Source organism: Aquarana catesbeiana, linkage group LG02, assembly GCF_042186555.1.
Source record: "Aquarana catesbeiana isolate 2022-GZ linkage group LG02, ASM4218655v1, whole genome shotgun sequence".
Classification (NCBI taxonomy): Eukaryota; Metazoa; Chordata; class Amphibia; order Anura; family Ranidae; genus Aquarana; species Aquarana catesbeiana.
The window spans coordinates 514182327-514201795 of NC_133325.1; the positions used below are offsets into that span (position 1 = coordinate 514182327).

Below are 19469 nucleotides of genomic sequence, written 5' to 3' on the forward strand. Positions count from 1 at the left end.
AAACAGCGCTAAAGCGATGCCAAAACGAACAGCGTTTTAGCACTGGCGGCCCCAGTGTGAAAAGTAAAGAGTTTTATGCTCTCTTTTGCGTGGGGGATTTGTTTTTCTTTTGAGAACTATCCCCTCAAAATTCTCTACACAGTACTCATCAGTTTGGTGTCCCAGGTTTTAGATAAATGTCGGGTATATGCTGCTGCCTCAGAGTTTGAACGCTAGGCAAATTTAAAGGCACAGCCTCATCTACGGATTAAACCTCTACATATACTGAACAAGCTCAGGAGTAGCAAGTGGTAAGCAAATGGCAATTAGAAAGGATAACCTTCTAAAGAATAATCCAAACTATGGCAAGAGGCAACAAGACATGGGGGGTTATTTACTAAAGGAAAATCCACTTTGCACTGACAGTGCACTTGGAAGTAAAGTCGCTGTAGATCTGAGGGGGACATGCAAGGAAAATAAAAAACAGCATTTTAGCTTGTACATGATTGGATGATAAAATCAGCAGAGCTTCCCCTCATTTCAGATCTGCCCCTTAGATTTAGAGGGACTGCACTTCCAAGTGCACTTGCAGTGCAAAGTGGATTTGCCTTTCGTAAATAACCCCCATGGTATTTTTCTTTCTAGCTTTCATTGGAGGACACAATCTTTAACTTCTAAGGTGTTCAAAATCAGTCTTCAAAAAAAAAAAAAAAAGTATTTCTGCTAATATTATTGCACAATTTCTTTCATCATGGTTTTTCATTTTATTAATCTTATAAATGTGTGATAGAGTTAAAGTTGCTGTTTATTTTGACTACTTAGAGCGAGAACAAACACATAAATTACTGCTTTTTTTTATTCTGTATTCTGTCTGTTTAGGTGGAGATTTTTAGCACGGTACTTTCCTTACATTTATTTTCCTTATACCTGGGCTTAGGCATAACACTGGGACATAGCTTATAAAGTCTACCTCCTAATACTAAGGCTCCACGCACCTTTAACAGTCTAATATTTACATGTCCATCGGGGGGGGGTGTGGCAGAAGATCGTATGTCCTATATCCTACACCATAAGGGTCAATCCATCAAAGTTTACCGCATGCGATAAGGGTAACATGTTACTCATTTGCATAAATGATTGCAAAAGAAAAAAAAAAGGTCATGCAGTATCTACCAAAAAAATGTGCCAGTAAATACCGCATAAAAAGCTCTTAAAGTTCAATTCACAAACGGACCACAGTGTTAAAAAGCATGCGATAATTACCACCAGGGTTTAGCTGGCGGTATCACATGTGGTATTGGTCAAAAAAATGGGTCCTTAACAACCGATCGGCTTCCCCGCTCACAGCAGATTATTTATTTTTTTTACAGACAATTAAAAGTATGGAAAAAAAACTGGTGTGGGGTTCCCCCCCAGTCCATACCAGGCCCTTCGGCAAAAACAAACAAACAAAAAAAACGGTGTGGGGTCCCCCCCCCCACAAAATCCATACCAGACCCTTATCCGGGCATGCAGCCCGGCAGGTTAGGCAAGGGGGGGGGGGGGGGGGGTTGTGTGGGCGTCTGCGGGCAGGGGGCTACTCACAAATTTGGAAACCCCCTGTAAGAAGGGGGCCCCCAGATCCTGCCCCCCCCTCTATGTGAATGAGTATCGTGTACATCCTACCCCTACTCACAAATTTGGAAACCCCCTGTAAGAAGGGGGCCCCCAGATCCTGCCCCCCCCCTCTATGTGAATGAGTATCGTGTACATCCTACCCCTACTCACAAATTTGGAAACCCCCTGTAAGAAGGGGGCCCCCAGATCCTGCCCCCCCCTCTATGTGAATGAGTATCGTGTACATCCTACCCCTACCAATTCACCAAAGAAAAGTGTCACAAGCTAAAAAACACACACAGTTTTTGACAATTCTTTTATTAAAAAATAAAAAAAATAGTCTTCCATGATGTAAATTCACCTTCCATCACACCGCCTGCCGGACATTCAGTGAAGGCTGGCTGCCTACTGCAGGCTCCGCCATTTGACATTTCTATTATAGGTAAGGGGCGGGGCCACCTTGCTACGTATGAACAAAGGGGCCCCAAGCCGTTTTTTTTTTTTTTTTTTAAACACATGCCGTGGGGGCCCCCCCAGTCCATATGTAGCAAGGTGGCCCTGCCCCTTACCTATAATAGAAATGTCAAATGGCGGAGCCTGCAGTAGGCAGCCAGCCTTCACTGAAAGCGGGAGCATCTTTGTTATTTTCATTTTTTTCAGGTCCAGCAGGTGGCGTGGTGGATGGTGGATTTACATCATGGGAGACTTTTTTTTAATTTTTAACAAAATAATTGTCAAAAACTGTGTGTTTTTATTAGCTTGTGACACATTTTTGGTGAATAGGTAGGGGTACGATGTACCCGATACTCATTCACATAGGGGGGGCAGGATCTGGGGGGCCCCCCTTCTTAAAGTGGGCTTCCAGATTCTGATTAGCAACCTGCCCGAGGACCCCCACAACCCCTTTCCTAACCTACCGGGCTGCATGCCCGGAAAAGAGAGTCTGCTATGGACCCCACACCGTTTTATTTTTTTAATTTTTCCCGAAGGGCCTGGTACGGACTGGGGGGGGACCCCACGCCAGGTTTTTTTCCATACTTTTTAATTGTCTGTTTTTGTTTTTACAATCAGCTGTTAGCAGGGAAGCCCGCTGACAGCTGAGTCGACGGTTGTAAAGGACACGGCGGCCAGCTTCCCGATCCTCTGCTTAGCAACCAGCTATTTGTCAAAGAACAGCCTTTTTTTTTTTGACAAATCCCAGTCCGCTCCTTAGTGATCAACTCAATGCAGTAAATTACTGCATTAAATAATGCAGCAATTACTGCTAAATTAAACAAATACCGCATTCAGTATTTAACGGTAAATTCTTAGTGAATTGAACTTCCGCAACTGATTTACGGCATTCCGTATTTTACCAAATTTTATTTGCTGTTATTTAAAGTGAAGCGACCCCCATGTCTGGGTTTCTCAACCAGGGTTCTATGGAACCAAAGGCTGCTAGGGATTCCTTGAGCATAGAGCAATTTCTGCCTATCAGATAAGTTCCCACTGACACCACTGATGTTTTTAGCCATCTATAAAGGGGGTAATTCTTCCCAACAACCATCACACTAATGTATTATGAGTTATTTTTGGCAGGGGTTCATTGAAACAGGAAAGTTATTTCAAGGGTTTCTCTGTTCTGAAATGGCTGAGAAAGGCTGCATGTGGATGGGGGAATCACTCCCACTGTGCTATTGTATTCTGAAAGTGGGGAGCCTTCCCCACCATCAGAACACACTGATCAATGTTGCTGGATGCAGCCGGTGGCACTGATCGTTTGGCTCATTTTTGAACCATGTGTTTTTCAAACAGTAAAAGCGACAAAAACCATCAGCATTCTTAGCGCATTTTTGGATGCCATTAAGATTTATGGGCGTTTTGCTGAAATTTTAATGTGATTTGGAAACAAAGGCAGAATAGCAGATCTCTGCCTAGGATTCCTGGTCACATAGATGCATTTGCACTTAAATGTGCAAATTGGCCTGTGTGCACGTCGGTCCGTCTGACGGAAGACGGCCGTTCGGTCAGCTTCTGTCAGACGAGCATGCTGGAAAACCAGCAGCTGACCGACTCCCGATCAGCGCTCTCCACCAATGGCTGTCCCACTGTCAGAAAACAACAGCTCAGCAGGGGAGATGACTGCACTAACTTGGCATAGTTAGTACAGCGGCTCCGACTGGAGCAGACAGTTTTTTTGCTTTTTTTTTTTTTTTTTTTTTTTACCATCTTACGCTCTCTCTCTGGAGTTGCTTATCACACCTCTTTTGGTACCAAATAATTGAATTTGGATTGATCTGGGTCAGGGATTTCCAAACTACGGCTCTCCAGCTGTTGCAGAACTACACGTAAACTTTGACATTCCATACTTGCCAACAGTCCCGGTTTTCCAGGGTCAAATCATGATTTTTGGACCCTCGTCCAGATCAAAATCCTGGGATTTTGCTTTTGTCCCGGGAATCGGGACTGCCCCGTGGCATGCTGCCGACAAGAAGCAGGGAGGAGGGACTCCGCTGCCTGGGAGCACCTGGTGTAAGGAGGGACTCCGCTGCCTGGGGGCACCTGGTGTAAGGAGGAACTCCGCTACCTGGGGGCACCTGGTGTAAGGAGGAACTCCGCTGCCTGGGGGCACCTGGTGTAAGGAGGAACTCCGCTGCCTGGGGGCACCTGGTGTAAGGAGGAACTCCGCTGCCTGGGGGCACCTGGTGTAAGGAGGAACTCCGCTGCCTGGGGTCACCTGGTGTAAGGAGAGACTCCACTGGCTGCATTTTCCTTTCCCCATTACACCACGCCTAAAACGAATGCCCCACCCCCTAATTATAATAGGACTCCGCCTACAGAAAAAAGTGTCCCTTTTTTACAATGTTTGCAACTCTGACATTCACAGACATGACTAGGCATGATGGGAATTGTAGTTCCTGAACAACTGGAGGGCCGTAGTTTGGAGACCCCTGATCTAGGTCATGAGGGTTTTGTTGTTTTTTTTTTTTTTTTTTTGGAAAGTCATGTTTAGTAATTAGTAATATTTACAAAAAATTGTGACTTTTCTTTTTATTGTGGTTGTTTGATACTGGGGTCCTTTTTTTTTTTTTTTATTTGTCTGCATTAGTTATATAAAAATATTTAAAGGGTAACTTCACTTTCATGGAAATAACAAATAAAAAATATTATATTATAATATATATATATATATATATATATATTTTAGCGGGGTACCTGAAACGGGTCCAAATTTCAGGAAAAGTGATTGATGGGATAGATGTTCCTCCACGGATTCTTGGATTTGCAATCTAAGATAATACCAGCAAAGATTTCAGGGTAAAGAAGGATAGTTCTTTACCCTGTATTGGTAAAGTCCATTCCGGGGCTGTTATTTTCGGGAGTCTGATAGAGATCTGGGTGGGACAGACTCCCAAGTCCATGGACCGCAGTTTAATGTTTTCTTTTCAGGTCTTGATTAAGGCAGCTGGTCCTAGCTCTCAGGAGAGAATGTGTGTCTCCATGTGAGGAGGCAACTAGGAGCATGGCTGCTTAATCCCTGACATTGGATACAAAGTATTTGCGTTTGTAAGGTTACTTACTACATAACCAAGGACTGGTCAGACTACGGACACAGGAAGGCTCGGTAGAGCAGAAGTTTTATTTTTGTTTGATTAATGGCAAGATGCCCTTTTTCTTCTGTTTGGGAATATCTTGTGGATTAAACATGATGTTTTCCTAAAGATACTGTGAGTTTGTCCCTACAAAAAAAAAAATTATATATATATATATATATATATATATACACACACACACACACACACACACACACATACATACATACATATAATATGGGTTTTTCTCTGGCCGATGCCGATATTTAGAAATCGCAGCAGCCGATATATGATATCAATTTTTTAGGGCCGATATTTTTTTTTCCTTTTTTTTTTCCCTCATCTCATAAAATCTAACAGTTAGACCCCTTTCACACTGGGCGTTTTTCAGGCGCTTTTGGGCTAAAAATAGCGCCTGTAAAAGTGCCTGCAAAACGGCTCCCCTGCATACTCAGTGTGAAAGCCCGAGTGCTTTCACACTGAGGCGATGCGCTGGCAGGATGTTAAAAAAAGTCCTGCAAGCAGCATCTTTGGAGCGGTGTATACCACTCCTCAACCACTCCTGCCCATTGAAATGAATGGGCACTGCTGCCGAAGCACCTGCAAAGCACTTCAGCAGCAGTGCTACACGGGCGCATTTAACCCTTTCATCGGCCGCTTGCGGGGTTATATGCGCCCCGCTAGCAGCCGAATAGCGCCGCTAAAATGACGGTAAAGCGCCGCTAAAACTAGCAGAGTTTTACCATCAACGCCTGCCCGCTCCAGTGTGAAAGCAGCCTTAAGTAAAACAGTGGGGACGGAAAGTATTCAGACCCCCTTAAATTTTTCACTCTTTGTTATATTGCAGCCATTTGCTAAAATCATTTAAGTTCATTTTTTTTCCTCAATGTACACACAGCACCCCATATTTACAGAAAAACACAGAATTGACATTTTTGCACATTTATTAAAAAAGAAAAAAACTGAAATATCACATGGTCCTAAGTATTCAGACCCTTTGCTGTGACAATCATATTTAACTCAGGTGCTGTTAATTTCTTCTGATCATCCTTGAGATGGTTCTACACCGTCATTTGAGTCCAGCTGTGTTCCTTAAATGGAAGATGTTTGGGACGACCAGAACCCTTCCAAGAGCTGGCCATCTGGACAGACTGAGCTATCGGGGGAGAAGAGCCTTGGTGAGAGAAGTAAAGAAGAACCCAAATATCACCGTGGCTGAGCTCTAGAGATGCAGTCGGGAGATCGGAGAAAGTTGTAGAAAGTCAACCATCACTGCAGCCCTCCACCAGTCGGGGCTTAATGGCAGAGTGGCCCGACGGAAGCCTCTCCTCAGTGCAAGACACATGAAAGCCTGCATGGAGTTTGCTAAAAAAACACCTGAAGGACTCCAAGATGGTGAGAAATAAGATTCTTTGGTCTGATGAGACCAAGATAGAAATTTTTGGCCTTAATTCTAAGCGGTATGTGTGGAGAAAACCAAGCACTGCTCATCACCTGTCCAATACAGTCCCAACAGTGAAGCATGGTGGTGGCAGCATCATGCTGTGGGGGTGTTTTTCAACTGCAGGGACAGGACGACTGGTTGCAATCGAGGGAAAGATGAATGCGGCCAAGTTCAGGGATATCCTGGGCGAAAACCTTCTCCAGAGTGCTCAGGACCTCAGACTGGGCCGATGGTTTACCTTCCAACAAGACAACGACCTTAAGCACACAGCTAAAATAACGAAGGAGTGGCTTCACAACAACTCTGTGACTGTTCTTGAATGGCCCAGCCAGAGCCCTGACTTAAACCCAATTGAGCATCTCTGGAGAGACCTAAAAAATGGCTGTCCACCAACGTTTACCATCCAACCTGATAGAACTGGAGAGGATCTGCAAGGAGGAATGGCAGAGGATCCCCAAATCCAGGTGTGAAAAACTTGTTGCATCTTTCCCAAAAAGACTCATGCCTGTATTAGATCAAAAGGGTGCTTCTACTAAATACTGAGCAAAGGGTCCGAATACTTAGGACCATGTGATATTTCAGTTTTTCTTTTTTAATAAATCTCCAAAAATGTCAACAATTCTGTGTTTTTCTGTCAATATGGGGTGCTGTGTGTACATTAATGAGGAAAAAAAAATGAACTTAAATGATTTTAGCAAATGGCTGCAATATAACAAAGAGTGAAAGATTTAAGGGGGTCTGAATACTTTCCATCCCCACTGTAAGTGATACAGAAAATTTCTTACATTTAAACATTAAACAAAACAAACCTCCAATCAGTTCACTTGTATGTATAATTTAGATTAAAAAAAACTATATCTTAAATATTAAATACACAAAAACAGGTAATCAAAACTTTTGGACGAAAAAAATAGGCTAACTTTACGGTTTAAGTTTTTTTTTTTTTTTTTTTTTATTCATTAGTGTAATTTTGCATTGACTTTGTGCCTTTTTTGTCAGCACAATCGGCCGATGCCGATTAATTAAAAAATGCCAAATATCAGTCGACCTCTAATATATATTTTTTATATATATATATACTGTATATATATATAATTTTTAAAATATCATTTTTTTATTTTATATCTGACTTAAGTCAGATTGTAAATTGAAGGGTATTAATTACCTTTCCTTTTCAAACTGCAGCATTGTAATTTTCTGTAACATGCAATACAATGCAATATGGCAACCTGGAGGCCTTCTGTACACAGTTGGTGTACAAAACGCCCCCCCCCATAGATGTAATTTCCTGCTTGTGTGATTGGCTTATTGATTTTCCCATTGGTACCAGTTAGATTTTTGGCATCCTCTGCAACATAAAAAGTAATTTTTGGCGAGATACTCCTAAAGGGAAATCACGTCTAAAGGGATGCGGACCCTGTCACTTTCCTCCTTAGAGCCCTGCAGGTGCATCATCTGATTGAGAATGATAAAACCACAGATTCACTTGGCACATGGACACAGACAAACAAACATCTATTTCTTCATAATAACAGAAGGTAGGAATCTGCAACGTTTGTTAACATTTTTGCAATGTACACAGATCACCCAGAGGGGAATTGTTTTTTCCTCAACAATAGTAGAGTTACTCTTTAATAAACAAAGTATGGGAAAATGCAAAGTAAAATTAAATAACTACATAAAGTACATCTACTTTGATTCAATGTTTCAGCTAAAAAAAGAAAGCTGCTGGCATAAGTAAATAGGTAGGAAAGTTTATCATTTACTGGTTTTAAACAGTTAAACAGGCTGTTATGTTAGACCCATATTTTTACACCCCAGAATGTCTGGTTTTACCTTCACATACAGGAACTACATTACTCCAAGTTCCATCTGCTTGGCAGTCTCTGTAATTCGTTCTGGATATCATATTGTATCTGAAATATATTAAATGAAAGGTACTTGTGATAAAAATAGAAGAAAGCAATATTGAAGCCACTAAGGTTAAAGCCACACTACAGGCATCGAAGTATGCGCAATGCATTTACGAAATGTATTTTTTCATAAGCTGGCAAAATACAAGGATCTCTTTTCAGGTCAGCCTCATACAACCCCTATATACAGACAGAACAAACATACACTCACATGATTCTGATGTAACACTATTCTTATTGAAAGCAGAACTGTACCATCATCTGCAGGGGGAATTCCCTGCTCTAATGTGCAATTATGGAGAGCATACTTACACATTATGGTAGACTTCATTGTTTGCCCTTCACAAGCACTGACAGTTCAGCACTATCTCTCGCTACTACCATGGCAATCTTCTTTTCATTGGATGACCACTAAAGATATACCATGTGCATGCAGCTGCTCTGGCCACAGACAAGTGATACGTGTACGGCACTGCAGACACCTACAGTTGCTTAAATTACTTGAAAAGAGCCTTGGCTTGCCTAAATTACAAGTTAGAAAAAAGCGTCATGAGGTAAGTATTTGATCCCCCGCTGATTCTGTACGTTAGCCCGCTGACAAAGAAACAATCAGTCTATAATTTTAATAGTAGGTTTATTTTAACAGTGAGAGACAGAATAACAAAAAAATCCAGAAAAACGCATTTCAAAAAAGTTATCAATGGATTTGCTTTTTAAATGAGTGAAATAAGTATTTGACCCCTTCGCAAAACACAACTTCATACTTGGTGGCAAAACCCTTGTTGGCAATCACAGAGGTAAGATGTTTCTTGTAGTTGGCCACCAGGTTTACACACAAAGAGGGATTTTGACCCACTCCTCTTTGCAGATCTTCTCCAAGTCATTAAGGTTTCGAGGCTGTTTGGTAACTGGAACCTTCAGCTCCCTCCAAATATTTTTGTGATTAAGATCTGGAGACTGGCTAGGCCCCCCCCCCCCCCCGTGCCTTCCACAGGACCTTAACCACTTCAGCCCCGGAAGGATTTACCCCCTTCCTGACCAGAGCACTTTTTACAATTTGGCACTGCGTCGCTTTAACTGCTAATTGCGCGGTCATGCAATGTTGTACCCAAACGAAATTTGCATCCTTTTCTTCCCACAAATAGAGCTTTCTTTTGATGGTATTTGATCACCTCTGCCGTTTTTATTGTTTGCGCTATAAAACGGAAAAAGACCGAAAGAGTAACTTTTTTTTATAAAAAAAATCCAATAAACGCAATTTTAGTCATACATTTAGGCCAAAATGTATTTGGCCACATGTCTTTGGTAAAAAAAATGTCAATAAGTGTATATTTATTGGTTTGCGCAAAAGTTATAGCGCCTACAAACTAGGGTACATTTTCTGGAATTTACACAGTCTTTAATTTATGACTTTTAAATGACTGCCTATGTCATTTCTTGAGGTGCTCAAATGGCAGGGCAGTACAAAACCCCCCCAAATGACCCCATTTTGGAAAGTAGACACCCCAAGGAAATTGCTGAGAGGCATGTTGAGCCCATTGAATATTTATTTTTTTTTGTCCCAAGTGATTGAATAATGACAAAAAAAAAAAAAAAAAAAAATTTACAAAAAGTTGTCACTAAATGATATATTGCTCACACAGGCCATGGGCATATGTGGAATTGCAGCCCAAAATATATTCAGCTGCTTCTCCTGAGTACGGGGATACCACATGTGTGGGACTTTTTGGGAGCCTAGCCGCGTGCGGGGCCCCGAAAACCAATCACCGCCTTCAGGATTTCTAAGGGCGTAAATTTTTGATTTCACTCCTCACTACCCATCACAGTTTTTAAGGCAATAAAATGCCCAGATGGCACAAAACCCCCCCAAATGACCCCATTTTGGAAAGTAGACACCCCAAGCTATTTGCTGAGGGGCATGTTGAGTTCATGGAATATTTTATATTTTGACACAAGTTGCGGGAAAGTGACATTTTTTTTTTTTGCACAAAGTTGTCACTAAATGATTTTTTGGGAGGCTAGCCGCGTACGGGGCTCCGAAAACCAATCACTGCCTTCAGGATTTCTAAGGGGGTAAATTTTTGATTTCACTCTTCACTGCCTATCACAGTTTCGGAGGCCATGGAATGCCCAGGTGGCACAAACCCCCCCCCCCCCCCCCAAATGACCCCATTTTGGAAAGTAGACACCCCAAGCTATTTGCTGAGAGGCATGGTGAGTATTTTGCAGCTCTCATTTGTTTTTGAAAATAAAGACAAGAAAAAAAAAAAACATTTTTTTTTCTTTTTTCAATTTTCAAAACTTTGTGACAAAAAGTGAGGTCTGCAAAATACTCACTATACCTCTCAGCAAATAGCTTGGGGTGTCTACTTTCCAAAAAGGGGCAGTGAAGAGTGAAATCAAAAATTTACGCCCTTAGAAAGCCTGAAGGTGGTGCTTGGTTTTCGGGGTCCCGTACGCGGCTAGGCTCCCAAAAAGTCTCACACATGTGGTATCCCCATACTCAGGAGAAGCAACAGAATGTATTTTGGGGTGTAATTTCACATATTCCCATGGCATGTTTGAGCAATATATCATTAAGTGACAACTTTGTGCAAAAAAAAAAAAAAAAATTGTCTTTTTCCCGCAACTTGTGTCACAATATAAAATATTCCATGGACTCGACATGCCTCTCAGCAAATAGCTTGGGGTGTCTACTTTCCAAAATGGGGTCATTTGGGGGGGGGGGTTTGAACTGTCCTGGCATTTTATGCACATTTAGAAGCTCACACATCACCCACTCTTCTAACCACTTGAAGACAAAGCCCTTTCTGACACTTTTTGTTTGCATGAAAAAATTATTTTTTTTGCAAGAAAATGACTTTGAACCCCCAAACATCATATATTTTTTTAAAGCAAATGCCCTACAGATTAAAATGGTGGGCGTTTCATTTTTTTTTTTTTCACACAGTATTTGCACAGCGATTTTTCAAACGCATTTTTTTGGGGAAAAAACACACTTTTTAAAATTTTAATGCACTAAAACACATTATATTGCACAAATGTTTGATGAAACAAAAAAGATGATCTTAGGCCGAGTATATGGATCCCAAACATGACATGCTTTAAAATTGCGCACAAACGTGCAGTGGCGACAAACTAAATACATTTTTAAAAGCCTTTATAGGTTACCACTTTAGATTTACAGAGGAGGTATACTGCTAAAATTACTGCCCTCGATCTGACCTTCGCGGTGATACCTCACATGCATGTGCAATTGCTGTTTACATTTGACGCCAGACCGACGCTTGCGTTCCTCTTTGCGCGAGAGCAGGGGGGGGACAGGGGTGGGTTTTTTTTACTTTATTATTTTTTTGCTTTTTTATCTTATTTTTAAACTGTTCCTTTCATTTATTTTTTTAATCATTTTTATTGTTATCTCAGGGAATGTAAATATCCCCTATGATAGCAATAGGTAGTGACAGGTACTCTTTTTTGAAAAAATTGGGGTCTATTAGACCCTAGATCTCTCCTCTGCCCTCAAAGCATCTGACCACACCAAGATCGGTGTGATAAAATGCCTTCCCAATTTCCCAATGGCGCTGTTTACATCCAGCAAAAGTCATGAAATGCTCGTAGCTTCCGGTTTCTTAGGCCATAGAGATGTTTGGAGCCACTCTGGTCCCTGATCAGCTCTATGGTCAGCTGGCTGAATCACCGGCTGCATTCTCAGGTTCCCTGTTGGGACAGGAGAGCCAGAGAAAAACATGGAAGACGGTGGGGGGGGGCATTCCCTCCCACTGCTTGTAAAAGCAGTCTAGAGGCTAATTAGCCGCTAGGATTGCTTTTACATGAAAGCCGACCGCTGGCCGAAAAGAATGATACCAAGATAATACCTAAACCTGCAGGCATCATCCTGGTATAACCACTCAAAGTCCAGCAACATCCTTGTTGGGCATATATTGTAATCTTTTTTTTTCATGCAGCCTGTGGGCTGAACGAAAAAAAGAGATTGATCGGTGAGTATGCCCACCATTAGAATACCTCCCTTCATCCACCCACTTCTAATGATGGGCATACATGCACCATTTATATATGCCGAAGCAGGGGGGCATCCTCTCGCAAAAGGTAGGAGCAAATCGCTCCTCCGCCCCTGCTGCCCCCATGCTACGGCATATATCACCTGTAACTTTTGTAACTGTAACCGGTTCCAGGTTCGGGTCTCTCAAAATGCGATGGCATCTTGGGAGACCCTGTGAAAGTGTGCCTAGTCTGTGCAATGCTGTACCCTACGCTAATACTCAACTAGTGTATGGTGGCGTTCAAAACATTCACCAATGCAAAGACCAGGATTGTCAGGACAGGAGGGACAATAATAGCGGGTGTCACGCCTATATCCGCACTTGCTGCAGACACGACATCCTTTTTGGGGGGGGGTTCGTTGGGTAGGGGTACTCGGGAGGACATAAAGAAAATGCCTCTCATGCAGCCGACTGCATTTGGTTGGGGGTGTGAATGGGGGAAGTACGGGTGCTGCAGAAGTGGTGGGTTCCCAATTAGGATTGGCGAATGCAGCAGGAAGGGCACTATGGGCACGATGGGCCTGTGTTTGTCTTCTTCTTGGTGGCAGCGGGACACTACTTGTGCTTGCCACCTCGCCAGCTTGAACTGCACTTATGGGACTCGCCACATCACCAAGTGTTACTGCAGTACTGGTTTGACTACGAACGGGTTGTACTAGGCCGCTGGTGCTTGCCAGTTCACCAAAACGCTACCAAAAAAACGGTTAGCGTTCGCAGGGATCAGGCCTGACTCTGCGAACGCTGCAGTTATGTGTTTAGTGTTTTGTAAGTGACAGTGATCGATCGATACTGCACTTGGGTGGGCTGGGCTGGGCGGAGGGGAAAAATGCAGGTGCTAGCAGGTATCTGGGCTGATCCCGCTAACACTGCGTTTTTGGGAACCCTAAACTGCTGGGGACGCTAGTATAGATCTGATCGGATCAGATATTGATCCGTTCAGATACTATACCACTAAGGGAGGTGTATGCTGCGTGCGTGGGTGTTAGCGGTACTGGCGCTAACCTGACGCTGCCTGGGGCGAGGCAGACCCTATCTGACCCTAAAACCTAAATTATATCACTGCCGGGCGATCAGGGGGCTAAATCTTTATTAGGTAATAAACGGCGGGTGCCCTGACACTATAAAAAATAAACTAACCAGCGTCACCCGTAACAGTTATACGGTGATCACTGATGAAAGGGTTAACTAGGGGGCAATGAAGGGGTTCAAACCTTTATTATGTAGTATATGGGGGTCCCCGATACTATAAAACGCTGACGGCGAACCTATATATTTACCTTCCTAACTAGCGCGTCACCAGTGACATTAATACAGCGATCAGAAAAATGATCGCTTCGTGACACTGGTGACAGGGGGGTGATCAAGGGGTTAAAACTTTATTAGGGGGGGGTTAGGGACATACCCCAGACCTAAAGGGGGCTAATACTAACTGCCCTACCACACTAACTGTCACAAACTGACACCAATGCAGTAATCGGAAAAAAAAAACTGCTTGGTTTCAGTGTGACGGGGGGAGGGGGGAGGGGGGGGGGGTGTTCGGGGGGTGATGGGGGGTGTAATGTATGCCTGGCATGTTCTACTGTGTGTGTTGTGTTTGTGCACTCACATCGATGTCTTCTCTCCTCGGCGCCAGAACGGAAAATACCGAGCCGAGGAGAGATGACATAATTTCCTCTGCCTCTGATTCTCATTGGCTGGGAGCGATCGCGAGGGGGGGTCACGAATGGCTGGCCTCCCCCTCACGTCTGATCGCTCCCGGACAGAAGCCGACCGCCTCGGGCACCGGGGGGGGGGGGGGGGGTCCAATCCCGTGCCATTCTGCTGACGTATATCTGCGTGAGGCGGTCAGCAAGTGGTTAATGTGCTTCTTCTTAAGCCACTCCTTTGTTGCCTTGGCTGCGTGTTTTAGGTCATTGTTATGCTGGAATACCCATCCACGAACCATGTTCAAAGCCCTGGCTGAGGGAAGGAGGTTCTCACTAGAGATTCGGGCCGAACTTTGGTTGTTCGGATGTTCTCTGAACAATATGCGGTGTTCGGGGCAAATTCGAAAGCCGCCGGAACACCGTTAAAGTCTATGGGACACGAACATGAAAAAATCAAAAAGTGCTGATTTTAAAGGCTTATATGAAAGTTATTGTCATAAATAGTGTTTGGGGACCTGGATCCTGCCCCAGGGGAAATGTATCAATGCAAACTTTTTTTTTTTTTTTTTTAAACGGCCGTTTTTTCGGGAGCAGTGATTTTTTTAATGATTAAAGTGAAACAATAAAAATGAAATATTCCTTTAACCACTTACCCACTGGGCACTTAAACCCCCTTCCTAACTAGACCAATTTTCAGCTTTCGGTGCTCTCACATTTTGAATGACAATTACTCACTCAGTCATGCAACACTGTACCTATATGAAATTTTTGTCCTTTTTTTCCACACAGAGCTTTCTTTTGGTGGTATTGAATCACCACTGGGTTTTTTATTTTTTGCGCTATAAAATAATAAAGACCGAAAATTCAGTAAAAAAATGCATTTTTCTTCGTTTCTGTTATAAAATTTTGCAAATTAGTAATTTTTCTTCATATATTTTGGCCACAATTTATACCACTACATATCTTTGGTAAAAATAACCCAAATCGGTGTATATTATTTGGTCTTTGTGAAAGTTATAGACTCCACAAGCTACGGTGCCAATCTCTGAAAGTTGATCACACTTTAAGAAGTACTGACTGCCTATCTCATTTCTTGAGACCCTGACAAGCCAGGAAAGTACAAATACCCCCCAAATGCCCCCTTTTTGGAAAGTAGACATTCCAAGGTATTTAGTAAGAGGCATGGGGAGTTATTTTGAAGTTGTAATTTTTGCCCACAATTCTTTGCAAAATCAAGATTTTTTTTTTCTTTTTTACAAAATTGTTATATTAGAAGGTTATTTCTCACACACAGCATATGCATAGCACAATTACACCCCAAAACACATTCTACTATTCCTCCTGAGTATGGCAATACCACATGTGTGAGACTTTTACACAATGTGGCCACATACAGAGGCCCAACACGCAGGGAGCACCATCAGGCGTTCTTGGAGCATAAATTACACATATAAATTTCTTGATTACCTCTTACACTTTTGAAGGCCCTGAAGAACCAGGACAATAGAAACGCCCCCAAAAAATGACCCCACTTTTTTTGATCCTTGGGTGTACATATGCCAGACTGTGTGAGCAATTATTGCTACACAGCCAAAAAACGCTGGGGATCTTTGTGGTTACTGACTATTTTTAGCGCAGCTTTTTCCAATCCATGTACTGAGACATATTGAAGCAGAACATGATCCCCTCCCTTCGGAGACTGGGCCGCAGGGCAATATTCCACCATGATAATGACCCCAAACACACCTCCAAGATGACCACTGCTAAAAAAGCTGAGGGTAAAGGTGATGGACTGGCCAAGCATGTCTCCAGACCAAAACCCTATTGAGCATCTGTGGGGCATCCTCAAATGAAAGGTGGAGGAGCGCAAGGTCTCTAACATCCACCAGCTCCGTAATGTCGTCATGGAGGAGTGGAAGAGGACTCCAGGGGCAACCTGTGAAGCTCTGGTGAACTCCATGCCCAAGAGGGTAAAGGCAGTTCTGGAAAATAATGGTGTTCACACAATATATTGACACTTTGGGCCCAATTTGGACATTTTCACTTAGGTGTGTACTCACTTTTGTTGTCAGCGGTTTAGACATTAATGGCTGTGTGTTGAGTTATTTAGAGGGGACAGCAAATTTACACTGTTAAACAAGCTGTACACTCACCACTTTACATTGTAGCAAAGTGTAATTTCTTCAGTGTTGTCACATGAAAAGATATAATAAAATATTTACGAAAATGTGAGGTGTGTACTCACTTTTGTGAGATACTGTATGTATGGACTGCGGTTTTCCATTGCGTACTGTCTGATTGCAACCACCTTTTTCACTCATTTGAAGGACTAGTTTTGGTTTATCTCCTTTTTAGGACTCTTTGGGATTTCTTGTTATTAACACTGTATATGCGGAACCTTTATGAAATAATGTATAGGAATTTTTGTACCAGATGAATTTCTCACTGTATTGTACAGCACTTTATTTTTTCATTTGTATGCACTTTATTACAATTTATAGAGCTGCAAGTTTTTTCTATACAATCTTGATCTACTTCACCAGAGTATAGGGCTAGCAGCTGATTTTGGATTGAGAAACACAATAACAAATAGCAGCGCAGGTCACAGTATGGGAAACACAGAACACAATTGCAAGTTCAGCAGATAGTCCTTTGAGCCAATGAAGCTCCTTGTGAGAATACGCAGTCTATTTAGCAGAGCAGCCTTGTGGGGGGGAGCTGAAGCCACTCCAATATGTAAGAGGAAAAAAAAGACAGCAACAGGCGCCCCTTAGTAAGACTGTTAATATTTAGTAGCAAGTTAGCATTAAAACACTCACATGTAAAGACATGATTGTCCAGCGCAGGGGAGTCCAGTATTAGCCATGAGTGATCTCTGCAGTCTGGATGGAAAAATAGCTCTATTCATCTGTGCGGTCGGCTTACTGGTCCACAGTGCATTTCTGGGATTCGGTCGCGATCCACAATGAGGCTTGCAGTGCGGCCAAACAGTCACATGGAGGGCTGGGGGGCAGAGATCAGGATATGGCTGTACTGCCGTAAAGCAGTTAAGTGTTTTGTTTTTTTTTTAACAGAAAAACATGTGAGTGTTTTAACGCTAACTTGCTACTGAGCTATTGAGCACGAAAAGATCTTTTTGTTCAGTATGAATACTTTTTCAAGGCACTGTACAGTAATTAGCTTACTGGTCCTTAGATGTAGTAGTTGCATTTGTTTTCTTATTCCAGGCTTTTTGATTTTAAAGTGTTTCTAAAGTCAAAAGGTTTTTCCCTTAACCACTTAAGGACTGAGCCTCTTTCTGAGATTTGTTTTTTACAAGTTAAAAAAATTTTTTTTTGCTAGAAAATTACTCAGAACCCCCAAACATTATACATTTTTTTTCTGGCAGTCGCTGCAATACTTTCTGTCACACCATATTAGTGCAGAGGTCTTACAAGCGCACTTTTTATGGAAAAAAAAACTTTTTTGAATTAAAAAAAAAATAAGACAACAGTAAAGTTAGCCCAATTGTTTTTTTATATTGTGAAAGATAATGTTACACTGAGTAAACCGATACCCAACATGTCACGCTTCAAAAGTGCGCCCGCTTGTGGATTGGTGACAAACTTTTACCCTTAACCACTTAAGCCCCGGACCATTTGGCTGGCCAAAGACCAGAGCGTTTTTTGCAATTCGACACTGTCAATTTAACTGACAATTGAGCGGTCATGCGACGTGGCTCCCAAACAAAATTGACGTCCTTTTTTCCCCACAAATAGAGCTTTCTTTTGGTGGTATTTAATTACCTCTAAGGTTTTTATTTTTTGCGCTATAAACAAAAAAAAAACATTAAAAAAAAAAGCAATATTTTTTACTTTTTGCTATAATAAATATTCCCAAAAAAATATATAAAAAACATTTATTTTCCTTAGTTTAGGCCGTATTCTTCTACATATTTTTGTTAAAAAAAAACCAAAAAAAAAAAAACGCAATAAGCGATTGGTTTGCGCAAAAGTTATAGCGTCTACAAAATAGGGGATAGTTTTATGGCATTTTTATTAATTTTTTTTTTTACTAGTAATAGCGGCGATCAACAATTTTTAATAGCGACTGCAACATTATGGCGGACAGATCGGACACTTTTGGCGTTTTTTTGGGACCATTCACATTTATACAGCGATCAGTGCGATTAAAAATGCATTGATTACTGTGTAAATGTGACTGGCAGTGAAGGGGTTGATCACTAGGGGGCGCTGCAGGGGTTAAGTGTGTCCTAGGGAGTGATTCTAACTGGGGGGGAGGGGCTACATGTGACAAGACACTGATCACCGCTCCCGATCACAGGGAGCGGTGATCAGTGTCACTAGGCAGAACAGGGAAATGCTTGTTTACATCAGCATTTCCCTGTTCTTCCTCTCCATGAGACGATCGCGGGTACCCCGCGGACATCACATTCACGGAGCTTGCGGAAGCACACTTCGGCAAATTTAAAGGGACATACCTGTACGCCCATTTGCCTGTCCGTGCCATTCTGTGGACGTAAATGTTCGTGCGGTGGTCGGCAAGCCGTTAAAAATCTCCATAGGCGACGTTTTAAAAATTCTACAGGTTGCATGTTTTGAGTTAAAGAAGGTCTAGGGCTAGAATTATTGCTCTCACTCTACCGATCGCGGCAATACCTCATGTGTGTGGTTTCTTCATATGCGGGTGCTACTCACGCTTTTAAAAAGAAATTTTTTTTTCCTTATTTATTTTACCTTTTATTTTTACACTGTTCTTTTTGTAAAAAAAAAAAATGGTGTCACTTTTATTCCTATTACAAGGAATGTAAACATCCCTTGCAATAGAAAAAAAGCATGACAGGACCTCTTAAATATGAGATCTGGGGTCAAAAAGACCTCAGATCTCATATTTACACTAAAATGCAATATAAATTTAAAAAAAAGGGCCTTTAAGAGCTATGGGCGGAAGTGACGTTTTGAAGTCACTTCCGCCCTGCAATGGTATGGAGACGGGTTGGGGCCATCTTCCCCTCACTCATCTCCATACCCAGGAAGGAGAAGCATCCGATCGCCTCTGCCGCTACCGACGGCTCCGGTAAGCGGCAGAGGGACGGGGGGCGCTCTCCTGCTGCCGTTAAAAGTGATCTTGCGGCAAATCTGCTGCAGAGACCACTTTTATTGGAAACCGGACCACCCACTGAAGAGAATACCGGGTTTATGGCAGCTAGCTGCTGCCATAACAACAATATTCCTCTTCAAAGTTAGGATGTATATCGG

At 42.3% G+C, this 19469-nt stretch overlaps 1 protein-coding gene across 1 annotated transcript in view; it reads right to left on the minus strand.

The window, feature by feature from the left end:
- Positions 1-19469, minus strand: part of LOC141128479 (C4b-binding protein alpha chain-like) — a 143613-nt gene that overhangs the window by 62034 nt on the left and 62110 nt on the right. Inside the window, exon 5 of the mRNA XM_073615785.1 lies at positions 8428-8507. Coding sequence (XP_073471886.1) covers positions 8428-8507 — 80 coding nt within the window. The remainder of the gene's footprint in view (positions 1-8427; positions 8508-19469) is intronic.